This window comes from Procambarus clarkii, chromosome 5, assembly GCF_040958095.1.
Source record: "Procambarus clarkii isolate CNS0578487 chromosome 5, FALCON_Pclarkii_2.0, whole genome shotgun sequence".
NCBI lineage: Eukaryota > Metazoa > Arthropoda > Malacostraca > Decapoda > Cambaridae > Procambarus > Procambarus clarkii.
This window is the reverse complement of record NC_091154.1, coordinates 59,492,743-59,511,914: the sequence shown is the minus strand read 5'-3', so window position 1 is coordinate 59,511,914 and position 19,172 is coordinate 59,492,743. Positions and strand designations below refer to the sequence as shown.

The following is a 19,172-nucleotide window of genomic DNA, read 5'->3' as shown; positions in this document are numbered from 1 at the left end:
TGCAATCAGAAACATTGAAATGGAATTGTAACATATATAGTATAACATGTGTGTTGCTCTTGCATGCAACAGATGGCGCTGTTTTTCAAGAAACTCATAGTTTTACCAGTCAAAGGTGTGGCTTCTATACTTATACTTACGAAATGAACGATATAGTAAACAACACAGCTCAATTCCAACACAATATTACACAAAATAATTCAATAAAATAAAATACATGCGAAATCTATGAAAATTAAATTTATCAATCCAATCGGAAACATTGAAAAGGAATTTGTGACATATTTAGTATAGCATGCATGTTGCTATTATGTGCAACAGATGGCGCTGTTTTTCAAAAACGCGTGTTTTTACCGGTCACAGGAGTGGCATCTATATAGTAGGTATATAAAAAGACGCGCCTATTCGAATGCAATGTTGTGTCAAAATTTCAAAGCAATCGGTGAAGAACTTTCGGAAATTAGCGATTTTGAACAAACGAGCATTTCTATTTTTATTTATATAGATACTAGCTGTACCCGGCCACGCGTTGCTGTGGCTCAGCAATGCGTGTTTCTTTCTGTTTCTGTTTTCGTGTCAGCAACTTTCCCCTGTCTTCCAGTCCTCCCCACCATTCACCCCTTCCCCATCCTTTCGTCCTCACAATCATTCCTCACTCCCCTTTCCACTCGTCCACCCCACAACTCCCCCTCTCCACCATCCCTTTGTCCTCCTCACCATCCCCCACTCCACCGACCCCTTATGCTCCGAACTATTCCCCACTCTACCATCCACTTGTCCTCCCCACCATCTCCTACTCCCCTGTCCCATCTTCCTCCCCACAATTCCCCACTCGTCCTCCCCACCTTCCCCGACTTCCCTGTCCCATTGTGCTCTTCACCATTTTCCATTCCCCTGTCCCCTCATCCTCCCCACAATTACCCTCCTCTCCTGTCCCCTCGTCCTCCTCACCATCCCCCACTCTCGTCGTCTTGTCCTCCCCACCATTCCTCACTCACTCGTTCGATGCACTCTCAAATGATCTAATGTTCGCATCAAAAATTGGGAACATCAAATGATGACCGGAATATAAGAAAAACAGTTAAAAAAACGAAATGAAAAAAATGAAAAAATAAAAAATAAACTATGCTGACGAAATGAATGGTATGGTAAATAACACAGCTCAATTCCAGTGCAATGCCACACAAAATAATTAAATAATAATGAAAATCAATCGAAATCCATGAAAATGTAATTTATTATTGATATTGGAAACATTGAAATGAAATTTTAACATATTTAGTATAGCGTGTATTGCTCTTATGTGCAACAGATTGTAGTGTTTCTTAAAAAATAGAATGATTTTACCTGTCACAGGTGTGGCATATATATATATATATATATATATATATATATATATATATATATATATATATATATATATATATATATATATATATATATATATATATATATATATATATATATATATATATATATATGTGAACAAGCCTGAATGGTCCCCAGGACAATATACATACCAGTTGTACATACCAGTTGCATTGCTCCTGGGAGTATGTGTTCGAGTCACTTCTGGGGTGTGAGTTTTTAGTTATATATATATATATATATATATATATATATATATATATATATATATATATATATATATATATATATATATATATATTTTTTTTTTTTTTTTAAGTTTGTGAGGGTACCACCTCTGGTGCCAATGTGGGGACCCATAGCTTCGGAGAAGAAAATAAAAAGTATTCAGAGGAGACCTTGTGGTCTCTCACTGAACCCTTATATTATCTTCTCCTACCACCCCCATTCTTTTGTATGTACACATGTATATTTACTTTATTTGAACTTTGTTACAAAAAAGGAGTTACATATGGGTTACAAAGATGGTTGTCATAGGTTGTCGAGTTCCTTCAGCTCCTCAGATGGCGGGCAGGAACCCTGGATGCAGTGCGCATTTCCCCTCTGTATCGCCACACTGAGGCGCTGGAAAAGAAAGCTTGCAGCTCTCGGGTCCCTTGTTGTTTCAATGAGCCTAGAACCCAGTTCCTTCAAAAAACTGGTAGCACTTTTACCCCAGGCGCCGAGCGTCTCAGAAGCAATGGGGACAAAATTGTAGTGGTGATCCAGTTCTCTATACTTACGGGATTTGGCTGCTTCCCTGTGGGTGGCAGCGCCACCTGGTTGTGCAACACTGAGGTTAATGTACGTGTTAGCCAGGGTTGATACGCACGTGTAGTCCCATACCAACTGCTTGCCATTCTTCCAGGGGTTCACTGTAATACCATCCGGGCGACCAATAAGAGCATCAGAGTTACGGGGCGTTAGGTAACGGGGCTCTCTTTCAGCTGGGCATCCAGCTGTGGTGAGGCTCCTCCTGATGATGTCGTTAACTTCACTGTGCCTCGAGTGCCATCCCCCTGTGCTTTGGCAGAGTAGGCCATGGTGACCATATATATATATATATATATATATATATATATATATATATATATATATATATATATATATATATATATATATATATATATATATTTATATATATATATATATATATATATATATGGTATATATATATATATATATATATATATATATATATATATATATATATATATATATATATATATATAAATATATATATATATATATATATATATATATATATATATATATATATATATATATATATATATATATATATATATATATATATATATGTCGTACCTAGTAGCCAGAACACACTTCTCAGCCTACTATACAAGGCCCGATTTGCCTAGTAAGACAAGTTTTCATGAATTAATGTTTTTTCGATTACCTAACCTACCTAACCTAACCTAACCTAACTTTTTCTGCTACCTAACCTAACCTAACCTATAAAGATAGGTTAGGTTAGGTTAGGTAGGGTTGGTTAGGTTCGGTCATATATCTACGTTAATTTTAACTCCAATAAACAAAAAATTACCTCATACATAATGAAATGGGTAGCTTTATCATTTCATAAGAAAAAAATTAGAGAAAATATATTAATTCATGAAAACTTGGCTTATTAGGCAAATCGAGCCTTGCATAGTAGGCTGAGAAGTGCGTTCTGGCTACTAGGTACGACATATATATATATATATATATATATATATATATATATATATATATATATATATATATATATATATATATATATATATATATATATATATATATATATATATATATATATATATATATAATTCCAATGCAATGTCACGCAAAATAATTAAACCAAAATGAAAAACTATCGAAATCTATGAAAATTTAATGTATTAATGCAATTGGAAACTTTGAAAAGAAATTGTAACATATTTAGAATAGCGTCTGTTGCTGTTACGTGCAACAGATGGCGCTGTTTTAAAAATGACATGTTTTTACCTGTCATAGGTGGGGCACCTAAATATTCAGGAATATAAAAACACGCTCGTATTCGAATGGAACGTTATGTCAAAATTTCAAGGCAATCGTTGAAGAACTTTCAGAGATTACAGCATGTGTTGCTCTTGCGTCCAACAGGTGGTGCTGTTTTTCACAAAAAGTATGTTTTTTCCTGTCAGAGGTGAGGCACGTATATAGTAGGTATATAAAAACATGCGCCAATTTGAATGCAACATTGTGTCAAAATTTCAAAGCAATTGGTAAAGAGGTTTCGAAGATTTCCCTCTCAGGAAGAACACATGAAAAACATAGTTTTTCAAAAAAAGAATGTTTTTTCATGTCACGGACAAGACATCTATATAGTATGTATATAAAAACCCGCTCAGATGCGAAAGGAACGTTGTGTGAAAATTTCAAAGCAATCGGTGAAGAACTTTAGGAGATTAGCGATTTTGAACAAACAAACATTTCCATTTTTATTTATATAGATATATATGTCGTACCTAGAAGCCAGAACGCACTTCTCGGCCTACTGTGCAAGGCCCGATTTGCCTAATAAGCCAAGTTTTCCTGAATTTATATATTTTTCTAAAAAAATTCTTACGAAATGATAAACCTATTCATTTCCCTATGTATGAGTTAATTATTTATAATTTGAGTCAAAACTAACATAGATATGTGACCGAACCTAACCTAACCTACCTAACCTAACCTAACCTAACCTAACCTAACCTAACCTAACCTAACCTAACCTAACCTAAACTAACATAACTAAGTCAATAATTTATGTTCTTAATATAATATATTAATAATAATTCAAATAAACCAATTGGAAACAATTTGTTGAAAAAAAGAAAATCACTCGGCCTATTAGGCAAATCGGGTCTTGCATAGTAGGCCAAAAAGTGCCTTTTCGCTACTAGGTACGACATATATAATATATATATATATATATATATATATATATATATATATATATATATATATATATATATATATATATATATATATATAAATATATATATATATATATATATATATATATATATATATATATATATATATATATATATATATATATATATATATATGTCGTACCTAATAGCCAGAACGCACTTCTCAGCCTACTATGCAAGGCCCGATTTGCCTAATAAGCCAAGTTTTCATGAATTAATTGTTTTTCGTCTACCTAACCTACCTAACCTAACCTAACCTAACTTTTTCGGCTACCTAACCTAACCTAACCAATAAAGATAGGTTAGGTGAGGTTAGGTAGGGTTGGTTAGGTTCGGTCATATATCTACGTTAATTTTAACTCAAATAAAAAAAAATTGACCTCATACATAATGAAATGGGTAGCTTTATCATTTCATAAGAAAAAAATTAGAGAAAATATATTAATTCAGGAAAACTTGGCTTATTAGGCAAATCGGGCCTTGCTTAGAAGGCTGAGAAGTGAGTTCTGGCTACTAGGTACGACATATATATATATATATATATATATATATATATATATATATATATATATATATATATATATATATATATATATATATATATATATATATATATATATATATATATATATATATATTAGTATATTTTGGTAGCAGTCTTTCCTGTAGACATATATTATTAAATATGACCGAAAAAGTAAGATTAATAATTCTAACACGAATTTTCTCAATCTTTCGTACATTACGCTTCACTGTTGGAGGTAAATCAAAAATCACTTCTCCAAAATTCATTTTTATTTCTAGTCTGACGCGACACGGGCGCGTTTCGTAAAACTTATTACATTTTCAAAGACTTTAGTTCACAAATACACAACTGAATCGTATCTCCGATTTTATATCTACATTTGAGTGAGGTGGGAGGGGTGATGTGGCATTAATACAAGACAGAACAAGAGGGGATATTAATAGGGTATTAAAAGTATCAACACAAGACAGAACACAAACAATGGGTATTGAATAGAAGTGTTTGTAGAAAGCCTATTGGTCCATATTTCTTGATGCTTCTATATTGGAGCGGAGTCTTGAGGTGGGTAGAATATAGTTGTGCAATAATTGGCTGTTGATTGCTGGTGTTGACTTCTTGATGTGTAGTGCCTCGCAAACGTCAAGCCGCCTGCTATCGCTGTATCTATCGATGATTTCTGTGTTGTTTACTAGGATTTCTCTGGCGATGGTTTGGTTATGGGAAGAGATTATATGTTCCTTAATGGAGCCCTGTTGCTTATGCATCGTTAAACGCCTAGAAAGAGATGTTGTTGTCTTGCCTATATACTGGGTTTTTTGGAGCTTACAGTCCCCAAGTGGGCATTTGAAGGCATAGACGACGTTAGTCTCTTTTAAAGCGTTCTGTTTTGTGTCTGGAGAGTTTCTCATGAGTAGGCTGGCCGTTTTTCTGGTTTTATAGTAAATCGTCAGTTGTATCCTCTGATTTTTGTCTGTAGGGATAACATTTCTATTAACAATATCTTTCAGGACCCTTTCCTCCGTTTTATGAGCTGTGGAAAAGAAGTTCCTGTAAAATAGTCTAATAGGGGGTATAGGTGTTGTGTTAGTTGTCTCTTCAGAGGTTGCATGGCTTTTCACTTTCCTTCTTATGATGTCTTCGATGAAACCATTGGAGAAGCCGTTATTGACTAGGACCTGCCTTACCCTACAGAGTTCTTCGTCGACTTGCTTCCATTCTGAGCTGTGGCTGAGAGCACGGTCGACGTATGCGTTAACAACACTCCTCTTGTACCTGTCAGGGCAGTCGCTGTTGGCATTTAGGCACATTCCTATGTTTGTTTCCTTAGTGTAGACTGCAGTGTGGAAACCTCCGCCGTTTTCCATGACTGTTACATCTAGAAAGGGCAGCTTCCCATCCTTTTCCGTCTCGTAAGTGAAACGCAGCACGGAACTCTGCTCAAATGCCTCCTTCAGCTCCTGCAGGTGTCTGACATCAGGTACCTGTGTAAAAATGTCGTCAACATACCTGCAGTATATGGCCGGTTTCAAGTTCATGTCGACTAAGACTTTTTGCTCGATGGTACCCATGTAGAAGTTTGCAAACAGGACACCTAGGGGAGAACCCATGGCGACCCCATCTACTTGCTTATACATGTGCCCATCCGGGCTCAAGAAGGGTGCCTCTTTAGTACAAGCTTGGAGTAGTTTCCTCAGAATACTTTCTGGCATGTCAAGAGGAGTACAGGCTGGATCACGATACACTCTGTCGGCTATCATTCCGATTGTCTCGACATATTCGACCTCGAGACACAAAAGAAGGTCACTACCAAAGATACCTTACAAGCAGAACTTATTGCAGAAGGAGGAAAGAATCGAGGCAACTACAGAAGCACCATACTGTCCCCCGAGCTTAAAGCGGCAGCTAAAAGCCTTCGTGAGAAGAAGGAGATAGTTGTCAGGAGAGGTGACAAGTCGCCAATATATGTCATTCTTAAAAAAGACGAATATCTGGCGAAAATGAGCATCATACTCTCTGACCAAACTAAGTTCCAAAGGGTAACGAAGGACACTACAGCCGAATTAAAAGCAAAGGTCAACAAACTGATCGAAACTGTGAACGCCAAGAAATCCGGACTCCACCTGCCAAAGATCATTGGGGAATATAAACCTGGATATGCGTATGGAAATGTCAAGACACACAAGCCTGGAAACCCACTTCGGCCAATCATTAGCCAGATACCCACACCCACGTACAGACTGGCGAAGCGACTCAACGGCCTGCTGACTCCTTATGTTCCTTGCGCCTTCAGCCTGAAGTCTCCAAAGGAATTTGTGGACTTACTGCGGGGCACACGGGCCACAGGGATAAGAGCCTCGTTGGACGTAGAATCGCTGTTTACCAACGTACCTGTGGACGAGACAATCGGAATGATAGCCGACAGAGTGTATCGTGATCCAGCCTGTACTCCTCTTGACATGCCAGAAAGTATTCTGAGGAAACTACTCCAAGCTTGTACTAAAGAGGCACCCTTCTTGAGCCCGGATGGGCACATGTATAAGCAAGTAGATGGGGTCGCCATGGGTTCTCCCCTAGGTGTCCTGTTTGCAAACTTCTACATGGGTACCATCGAGCAAAAAGTCTTAGTCGACATGAACTTGAAACCGGCCATATACTGCAGGTATGTTGACGACATTTTTACACAGGTACCTGATGTCAGACATCTGCAGGAGCTGAAGGAGGCATTTGAGCAGAGTTCCGTGCTGCGTTTCACTTACGAGACGGAAAAGGATGGGAAGCTGCCTTTTCTAGATGTAACAGTCATGGAAAAGGGCGGAGGTTTCCACACTGCAGTCTACGCTAAGGAAACAAACATAGGAATGTGCCTAAATGCCAACAGCGACTGCCCTGACAGGTACAAGAGGAGTGTTGTTAACGCATACGTCGACCGTGCTCTCAGCCACAGCTCAGGATGGAAGCAAGTCGACGAAGAACTCTGTAGGGTAAGGCAGGTCCTAGTCAATAACGGCTTCTCCAATGGTTTCATCGAAGACATCATAAGAAGGAAAGTGAAAAGCCATGCAACCTCTGAAGAGACAACTAATACAACACCTATACCCCCTATTAGACTATTTTACAGGAACTTCTTTTCCACAGCTCATAAAACGGAGGAAAGGGTCCCGAAAGATATTGTTAATAGAAATGTTATCCCTACAGACAAAAATCAGAGGATACAACTGACGATTTACTATAAAACCAGAAAAACGGCCAGCCTACTCATGAGAAACTCTCCAGACACAAAACAGAACGCTTTAAAAGAGACTAACGTCGTCTATGCCTTCAAATGCCCACTTGGGGACTGTAAGCTCCAAAAAACCCAGTATATAGGCAAGACAACAACATCTCTTTCTAGGCGTTTAACGATGCATAAGCAACAGGGCTCCATTAAGGAACATATAATCTCTTCCCATAACCAAACCATCGCCAGAGAAATCCTAGTAAACAACACAGAAATCATCGATAGATACAGCGATAGCAGGCGGCTTGACGTTTGCGAGGCACTACACATCAAGAAGTCAACACCAGCAATCAACAGCCAATTATTGCACAACTATATTCTACCCACCTCAAGACTCCGCTCCAATATAGAAGCATCAAGAAATATGGACCAATAGGCTTTCTACAAACACTTCTATTCAATACCCATTGTTTGTGTTCTGTCTTGTGTTGATACTTTTAATACCCTATTAATATCCCCTCTTGTTCTGTCTTGTGTTAATGCCACATCACCCCTCCCACCTCACTCAAATGTAGATATAAAATCGGAGATACGATTCAGTTGTGTATTTGTGAACTAAAGTCTTTGAAAATGTAATAAGTTTTACGAAACGCGCCCGTGTCGCGTCAGACTAGAAATAAAAATGAATTTTGGAGAAGTGATTTTTGATTTACCTCCAACAGTGAAGCGTAATGTACGAAAGATTGAGAAAATTCGTGTTAGAATTATTAATCTTACTTTTTCGGTCATATTTAATAATATATATATATATATATATATATATATATATATATATATATATATATATATATATATATATATATATATATATATATATATATATATATATATATATATATATATATATATATATATATATATATATATATATATATATATATATATATATATATATATATATATATATATATATATATATATATATATATATATATATATATATATATATATATATATATATATATATATATATATATATATATATATATATATATATATATATATATATATGTCGTACCTAGTAGCCAGAACGCACTTCTCAGCCTACTATGCAAGGCCCAATTTGCCTAATAAGCCAAGTTTTCATGAATTAATTGTTTTTCGACAACCTAACCTACCTAACCTAACCTAACCTAACTTTTTCGGCTACCTAACCTAACCTAATCTATAAAGATAGGTTAGGTTAGGTTAGGTAGGGTCGGTTAGGTTCGGTCAAATATCTACGTTAATTTTAACTCCAATAAAAAAAAATTGACCTCATATGTAATGAAATGGGTAGCATTATCATTTCATAAGAAAAAAATTAGAGAAAATATATTAATTCAGGAAAACTTGGCTTATTAGGCAAATCGGGCCATGCATAGCAGGCCGAGTACGACGTTCTGGCTACTAGGTACGACATATATATATATATATATATATATATATGTCGTACCTAGTAGCCAGAACTCACTTCTCAGCCTACTATTCAAGGCCCGATTTGCCTAATAAGCCAAGTTTTCCTGAATTAATATATTTACTATAATTTTTTTCTCATGAAATGATAAAGCTACCCATTTCCCTATGTATGAGGTCAATTTTCTTTTATTGGAGTTAAAATTAACGTAGATATATGACCGAACCTAACCAACCCTACCTAACCTAACCTAACCTATATATACAGGTAAGGTTAGGTTAGGTAGCCAGAAAAAGCTAGGTTAGGTTAGGTTAGGTAGGTTAGGTAGACGAAAAAACATTAATTCATGAAAACTTGGCTTACTAGGCAAATCGGGCCTTGCATAGTAGGCTGAGAAGTGAGTTCTGGCTACTAGGTACGACATATATATATATATATATATATATATATATATATATATATATATATATATATATATATATATATATATACATATATATATATGTGTGTATATCACGAAAATAAACACGTGATTAATAACACTGTTTCATTTTTCCTCCGTGGTCTGACATTGTCATATATATATATATATATATATATATATATATATATATATATATATATATATATATATATATATATATATATATATATATATATATATATATATATATATATATATATATATATATATATATATATATATATATATATATATATATATATATATATATATTTTAAATTTGTGAGGGTACCACCTCTGGTGCCAATGTGGGGACCCATAGCCTCGGAGAAGAAAATAAAAAGTATTCAGAGGAGACCTTGTGATCTCTCACTGAACACTAATATTATCTTCTCCTACCACCCCCATTCTTTTGTATGTACACATATATATTTGCTTTATTTGAACCTTGTTACAAAAAAGGAGTTACATATAGGTTACAAAGATGGTTATCATAGGTTGTCGAGTTCCTCCAGCTCCTCAGATGGCGGGCAGGAACCCTGGATGCAGTGCGCATTTCCCCTCTGTATCGCCACGCTGAGGCGCTGGAAAAGAAACCTGGCAGCTCTAGGGTCCCTTGTTGTTTCGATGAGCCTAGAACCCAGTTCCTTCAAAAAACTGGTAGCACTTTTACCCCAGGCGCCGAGTGTCTCAGAAGCAATGGGGACAAAATTGTAGTGGTGATCCAGTTCTCTATACTTACGGGATTTGGCGGCTTCCCTGTGGGTGGCAGCGCCACCTGGTTGTGCAACACTGAGGTTAATGTACGTGTTAGCCAGGGTTGATACGCACGTGTAGTCCCATACTAACTGCTTGCCATTCTTCCAGGGGTTCACTGTGATACCATCCGGGCGACCAATAAGAGCATCAGAGTTACGGGGCGTTAGGTAACGGGGCTCTCTTTCAGCTGGGCATCCAGCTGTGGTGAGATCCAGCTCCTCTTGATGATGTCGTTAACTTCACTGTGCCTCGAGTGCCATCCCCCTGTGCTTTGGCAGAGTAGGCCATGGTGGCCGTACCTGTCAGCCACCACCTCGCCGCAAATACACCTATATCTGGTGTGGATTGGGGCAGCAAGGCGAAGGGCCACAGCAATTCGGAGGGCGTGTGGTGTGAGACGCGTGCCAGTTGCCGACATTGGGGTTGCTAACAGGAAATCCCCTGAATGTGGGGCTGCTACTGCTGTGAGGTGAGCAATGTCGTGTTGTGTTGTTGCAGCACCCAGGCACTCTGCAGCAACTTGGTCAACAATGGGGCCATCCCAGTTGGATTGCTTGTGGGCTTTTGGGGATGTTGGTTGAGGTGATTGGCCTGCACGAGAGGCCCACTCTGTGGCACAGCGTGTAAAATTGGGATCATGTACACCTGCCAGCTGATGTAAGTGGGCAGGTAGAATTTCCTTCACAAGGTCGTCGGATGCTGATAAGGAGGACAGGAAGGCTGGAACAGCGATTTGCGTTGCTGTTCGAACTCCGAGGCCCCCAAGTCTTACGGAAAGAGAGGCTTGTTTCCACTGTAGGTCATCAAGAGAGAGGTTAAGGGCTTTTTCTAGCATTGATTTCAGTAACCGGTCATACTCACTTAGTTTTTGGCTACTGTAAGATGATACATATATATATATATATATATATATATATATATATATATATATATATATATATATATATATATATATATATATATATATATATATATATATATATATATATATATATATATATATATATATATATATATATATACATATAGTATATATATTAGTATATTTTGGTAGCAGTCTTTCTTGTAAACATATGTTGTTATATATGACCCGAAAAGTGAGATTAATAATTCTAACACGAATTTTCTCAGTATTTCTTGTTCCTTTTTACTGTCGATGGTAATTGAAAAATCAATTCTCCAAAATTAATTTTTATTTCTAGTCTGATGCAACGCTTGAACGCGTTTCATAATAACTTATTACATTTTCAAAAACTTTAGTTTACACACACAACTGTAACCTGAAAACATTAAACAGAGTCTTACAAATTCTAACACTAAACAGCTTATCCGTCTTACATATACTCGCATTTGTGTGAGGTGATATGGGGCAACAGTTTTGGATGAGGTGAACAAACTTGTGGCAAATACAAGACAGAACACGAAATAATGGGTATAAGTTGGATATGAGAGCATAAGAATGGAAGTAACTGCAGAGGGCCTATTGGCCCATACTTCCTCTTGATGCTTCTATATTGGTTCGGAGTTTTGAAGTGGGTAGAATATAGTTGTGCATTAATTGGCTGTTGATTGCTGGTGTTAACTTTTTGATGTGTAGTGCCTCGCAGATGTCGAGCCGCCTGCTATCGCTGTACCTATTGATGATTTCTGTGTTGTTTGTTAAGACTTCTTTGGTGATGGTCTGGTTGTGAGAGGAGATTATGTGTACCTTTATGGAGCCCTGTTGCATATGCATTGTTAATCGCCTGGAAAGAGACGCTGTTGTCTTGCCTATATACTGAGTTCTTTGGGGCTTACAGTCCCCAAATGGGCATTTGAAGGCATAGGCGACGTTGATCTCTTTCAAGGCATTCTGCTTTGTGTCTGGAGAGTTTTTCATGAGTAGGTTGGCCGTTTTTTTGGTTTTATTGTAAATCGTCAATAGTATTTTCTGTTTTTTTGTCTGTAGGGATAACATTCCTATCAACAATATCTTTCAGGACCGTTTCCTTCGTTTTATGTGCTGTCGAGAAGAAGTTCCAGTAAAATAGTCTACATGTGTTGTGTTAGTTGACTCTTCAGAGGTTGCATGGCCTTTTACCTTTCTTCTTATGATGTCTTCAACAAAACCATTAGAGAAGCCGTTGTTGACTAGGACCTGCCTTACCCTACAGAGTTCTTCATCGACTTGCTTCCATCCTGAGCTGTGGCTGAGAGCACGGTCGACATAAGCATTGACAACACTCCTCTTGTACCTGTCTGGGCAGTCACTATTGGCATTGAGGCATATTCTTATGTTTGTTTCCTTAGTGCAGGCTGCAGTGTGGAAGCCTCCACCCCTCTCCATGACTGTTACATCTAGAGAGGGCAGCTTCCCATCCTTCTCCATCTCGTAAGTTAAACTCAAAACAGAGTTCCGCTCGAATGCCTCCTTCAGATCCTGCAGACGTCTGACATCTGTGTAAAAATGTCGTCAACATACCTGCAGTATATGGCAGGTTTCAAGTCCATGTCAACTAAGACCTTCTGTTCGATGGTGCCCATGTAGAAGTTTGCAAACAGGACACCTAGGGAAAAACCCATGTCGACCCTATCTACTTGCTTATACATGTGCCCATCTGGGCTCAAGAAGAGTGCTTCTTTAGTACAAGCTTGGAGTAGTTTCCTTAGAATGTTTTCTGGTATGTCAAGAGGGGTACAAGCCAGATCACGATACACTCTGTCCGCTATCATCCCGATTGTTTCATCCACCCGTACATTGGTAAACAGTGAGTCTATGTCCAACGAGGCTCTTATTCCTGTGGCCCTTGTTCCTCGCAGTAAGTCAACAAATTCCTTTGAAGACTTCAGGCTGAAAGCACAAGGTACATAAGGAGTCAGCAAGCCATTGAGTTGCTTCGCCAGTCTCTACGTGGGTGTGGGTATCTGGCTGATGATTGGGCGAAGTGGGTTTCCAGGCTTGTGGGTCTTTATATTTTTATACGCATACCCAGGTTTGTATTCTCCAATAACCTTCAGCAGGTGGAGTCCGGATTTCTTGGTGTTCACAGTTTTGATCAATCTGTTTACCTTTGTTTTCAATTCATCTGTAGTGTCCTTCGTTACCCTTTGGAAATTAGTTTGGTCAGCGAGTATGAGGTTCATTTTTGCCAGATGAACATTCGTCTTCAAGAATGACGTATATTGGCGACTTGTCACCTCTCCTGACGACTATCTCCTTGTTCTCACGAAGGCTCTTAGCTGCGGCTTTGAGCTCAGGGGACAGTATGGGTGCTTCTGTAGTTGCCTCGAATCTTTCCTCCTTCTGCGATAAGTTGTGCTTGCAAGGAGTCTTTAGTGGTAACCTTCTTATGCGTCTCGAGGTCGAATATGTCGTCCAGCAGGATCTCCAACTCCACTTTCCGGGCCATCTCGCTTGGTCTGGACATAACAAGACAGTTTATACCCAGATTTAGTAGGTTGATTTGGTCCTCAGTGAGGTTGATTTCAGCATTGTTCTGGAAGCTATCCCTTGGTAGTGGAATCGCTATTGGGCCTTCATATAATGTTGTTATTTTCTTGATGATCCTGGTTTTGGTGCTGTGGGGATGTCGATCTGTGAGAATGTCGAGGTGTTGGTCGATACGAGTATGGAGGTTCTCGTCGATGTTCCTTTTTCTCCATTGGTTTGTAGCGTGAAGAAGTTGCGTTTTGTTGTCTTTGATTTCAATTTCTGCCTTGTGTATCTGATTTCGAATCAGATCTTGGCGATAATTTATCGTGAAGGCTTGATTTCTTGCTGCTGGGTCGTGCGTGTTAATATTAGTATATTTTGGAAGCAGTCTTTTTTGTAAACATATGTTGTTAAATATGACCGAAAAAGTGAGATTAATAATTCTAACACGAATTTTATCAATATTTCTTATGTTTCTTTTTACTGTCGATGGTAATTGAAAAATCAATTCTCCAAAATTCATTTTTATTTCTAGTCTGACACGACGCTTGAACGCGTTTCGTAATAACTTATTACATTTTCAAAGACTTTAGTTTACACAGACAATTGTAACCTGAAAACACTAAACAGATTCTTACTTATAGTAACACCAAACAGTTGTTGTTGTTGTTTCAGATTTAGCTACTCAGAACGGAGTGTCCATGTAGCACGGGCTATAGTGAGCCCGTAATTGAGTTTGGTTATTCGCGATAACCTTGTTACTGTGATATTTGGGTCTAAATTTAAAATGGAGGAGGGAACTCCTCCTTTTTCCCTGTTTATTTATCGTTTCTGTTTTAGTGCATTGGGTTTAGTCTTGTTTTATTAACATTATCTTGGTGGCGGATGTAGATGCAGAATGCTCACTAATGAGTCCCATTCCTCAACGGCTTTTCTAATCATTGTAGTCGTTGTGGAATGTGCATCCAATGCAGCTGCTGTCGTTGGGTTAATGTTGAGTTTGATGCGCAGGGCTTCAGTAGCTTCGCATTCCAGTAAGTAGTGCAATAGTGGCGCCTCTGCTTTTGTTTCAAAGATGTGACACTCATTAACTATTGGGTTCATTACCTCCCCGCAGCACTTGTAACCAAGTCTGAGTGTGTGTATGGCTACTGCAATGTCTCTGGATATCTTTTTGCCAGGCTTGAAAGAGGTGTAACCAGTGGCTTGTTCATACCATATCGCAGTGGATCTTCCTTCCACTATTTTGGCTCTGTGGTGACTTTTGATAGTTGAGAATATTTTCCTCTTGATTTGCTCCTTAATCTGTGAGAAACTTGGAGGTATTTGAACCTGTACAACAGGTAGAACAGTGGCAGTTTTTTTGCTAGTGAGTCTGCCTTTTCATTACAACCTATGCCAATGTGACTTGGTATCCAATTTAGGGTGATTGACAGCCCTAGATTATGGGCTTCTTTTCCTATATGTTGAATTTCTGTGAGGAGTTGTATATTATCTCTGTGCTGACTGGATAACAATGCCTGGAGCAAGGATTTAGAGTCGGTATGAATGATGACATCATGTAAGTTACACTAAACAGATTATCCGTCTTACTTATACTCGCATTTGGTGATATGATGCAACAGTTTTGGATGAGGTGAACAAACTTGAGACAAATACAAGACAGAACACGAAACAATGGGTATTAGTTGGATATGAGAGCATAAGAATAGAAGTAACAACAGAGGGCCTATTGGCCTATACTTCCTTTTGTTGCTTCTATATTGGTTCGGAGTTTTGAAGTGGGTAGAATATAGTTGTGCATTAATTAGCTGTTGATTGTTGGTGTTGACTTTTTGATGTGTAGTGCCTCGCAGATGTCAAGCCGCTTGCTATTGCTGTACCTATTGATGATTTCTGTGTTAGGAAGGGATGGCATCCTGAACCTTCCTGGAATCAACCTCACTGAGGACCAAATCACTCCCCTAAATCTGAGTATAAACTGTCATGTGATGAGAAGACCAAGCGAGATGGCCCGGAAACTGGAGTTGGAGATCCTGTTGGACGACATATTCGACCTCGAGACGCAAAAGAATGTTACCACTAAAGACTCCTTGCAAGCAGAACTTATTGCAGAAGGAGGAAAGATTCGAGGTAACTACAGTAGCACCATACTGTCCCCCGAGCTCAAAGCGGCAGCTAAGAGCCATCGTGAGAACAAGGAGATCAGGAGAACAAGAGAACAAGGAGAACAAGTCTTCAGGAGAGGGGACAAGTGGCCAATATACGTCATTCTTAAAGACGAATATCTGGCAAAAATGAACCTCATACTCTCTGACCAAACTAAATTCCAAAGGGTAACGAAGGACAGTACAGATGAATTGAAAACAAAGGTAAACAGATTGATCGAGACTGTGAACACCAAGAAATCCGGACTCCACCTGCTAAAGGTTATTGGAGAATACAATCCTGGTAATGCGTATGGAAATGTCAAGACCCACAAGCCTGGAAACCCACTACGGCCAATCCTTAGCCAGATACCCACACCCACGTACAGACTGGCAAAGCGACTCAACGGCTTGCTGACTCCTTATGTACCTTGTGCTTGCAGCCTGAAGTCTCCAAAGGAATTTGCTGACTTACTGCGAGGAACATGGGCCATAGGGATAAGAGCCTCGTTGGACGTTGAATCACTGTTTACCTATGTACCGATGGATGAAACAATCGGGATGATAGTGGACAGAGTGTATCATAATCCGACTTGTACCCCTCTTGACATACCAAAAAACATCCCAAGGAAACTACTCGAAGCTTGTATTAAAGAGGCACCCTTCTTGAGCCCAGATGGGCACATGTATAAGCAAGTAGATGGGGTCGCCATGGGTTCTTCCCTAGGTGTCCTGTTTGCAAACTTCTACATGGGCACCATCGAACAGAAGGTCTTAGTTGACATGAACTTGAAACCTGCCATATACTGCAGGTATGTTGAAGATATTTTTACACAGATGTCAGATGTCTGCAAGAGCTAAAGGAGGTATTCGAACGGAATTCTGTGTTGAGTTTCACTTACGAGATGGAGAAGGATGGGAAGCTGCCCTTTCTAGATGTAACAGTCACGGAAAGAGGTGGAGGCTTCCGCACTTCAGTCTACACTAAGGAAACAAACATAGGAATGTGCCTTAATGTCAATAGTGACTGCCCAGACAGGTACAAGAGCAGTGTTGTCAATGCTTACGTCGACCATGCTCTCAGCCACAGCTCAGGATAGAAGCAAGTCGATGAAGAACTCTGTAGGGTAAGGCAGGTCCTAGTCAACAACGGCTTCTCTAATGGTTTTGTTGAAGACATCATAAGAAGAAAGGTAAAAGGCCATGCAACCTCTGAAGATTGGTTGGGGTGGTTGGGGTGCTGGTCCTGCGAGAGAGACCCATCTGGTTGTGCAGTCTGTGAAGCTGGGATCATGTACCCCTGCCTGTTGAAATAGGTGCTCAGGTAAGATTTCCTTCACCAAGTTGAAGCCACTGAAGAGGACAGGAACGCTGATACAGCAATTTGTGTTGCTGTGCGCACGCCAAGGCCCCAGAGTCGGACAGGAAGGGAGGGCTGTTTCCACTGTGAGTCACTGAGGGAAAGATTGAGGGCTTTTTCTAGTGTTGATTTCAGCAAGCTGTCGTACTCTTCTAATTTAATATTGTTGAAAGATGGCGAACATCTTAGAAAGTAGGTCAGCCTGGGGAGGGACAAGCATCTGGTGATGAGGTAAAGTGCATCACGAGCATCGATGTCTTCAATCCTCTCGTTCATCCTCTTCAGGTCAGTGATCTTCTTACCAAGGACCTCGTCGATGTCATTCCTTCCAAGAGGAGCACCTATGAGTGTGCTGTCCTCAGGGTTGGTTGTATGAATGTCAGGCAAAACAACCTTTATTTGCTCTATTATGTGCTGGTTGGTGGAGGTTATTTCGCACTTGGAAGAGTTCAGAGTGAGGCCTAGGCTTGCTCCTTGCTCCTGAATTATTCTTATGTCGTCCAAGAGTGAGGCTGGGGAGCCGGCTAGAGTACCATCGTCCAAAAACCAAATAATGAGCTCACTGGACAGGTTATCGGTGACTTCCTTGATAACTAGGCAGAAAAGAAAAGGAGCAAGGGGGTCACCCTGTTGGACACCTTCTTGTAATTCATTTTCATGTTCCCCAAAAAGCAAAGTTAGATTCTTGCTGTAGCATGAGTTTACAAACGGGTAGAGGCAAGGAAAAAGGCGATGAACCGCACTGAGTACTGCATCCCTTCTAACCAGAATGAAAGCATTTTTGAAGTCCAGTTTTATCAGGGCTTTTACATCCGTAATGTTGGCAATGTAGGCTCTAGCTGCATGAGCCGCTGCCTCACACCCTTGGGGAATGCCAAACCCAAGCTGTTTTGGCTTCAGCATGTCGGCTGCTGCCTGACTAACTGCTCTAGCAGCAGTCTTAGCGACGAGACGCCGGAGTGAATTGCCCACAGCTATCGGTCTGATTCCTCCATCTTTTTTCCTCAGGGCACAGAGGGAAGCGCCAAAAAAGAGAGGCCGTATGGTCTCTGGTATGTTGCCAGCTAGACATGTGTTGGCGAATCTAGTTAGTTCCACCAGGGGGCCCTGTGCAATGTCTCCCAGTGCAGGGTTGAGCCTTTGTTTGATGTGGTTGGGTCTTAGTCCTGTGAACCCACCTGCTGATCCTGGTGGGAAGGATAAAGCTGCTTTATGCACCATGGATTCGAGCACACACAGGGGTTGTGCTCTGGTGATACCGACTAGGGGAACACTGTTGTTACAAGGAGCTCTGGGGGGGGGGGGTTCCCAAAGGGCTTGTGCTGTATCGGCATCCCTGGTGGCAACTGTGTCTTCACTGGTGATAATTCTGATCGCCCCTATTGTGTTGCCTTCTTCTATTTTCTTGCTGACTGTTGCTCTGATTTTGGATGCCTCGGTTCTGCTGTTGATACCTTTCCTGCCG

At 39.4% G+C, this 19,172-nt stretch overlaps 1 protein-coding gene across 1 annotated transcript in view; it reads right to left on the bottom strand.

Annotated features, from left to right (window-relative positions):
• Positions 1-13,911, bottom strand: part of LOC123752753 (ankyrin-1) — a 193,772-nt gene extending 179,861 nt beyond the window's left edge. The window contains exon 1 of the mRNA XM_069304666.1: positions 13,837-13,911. Within this exon, the coding sequence (XP_069160767.1) occupies positions 13,837-13,911 (75 nt within the window). The remainder of the gene's footprint in view (positions 1-13,836) is intronic.
• Between the last annotated feature and the right edge of the window lie 5,261 nt (positions 13,912-19,172).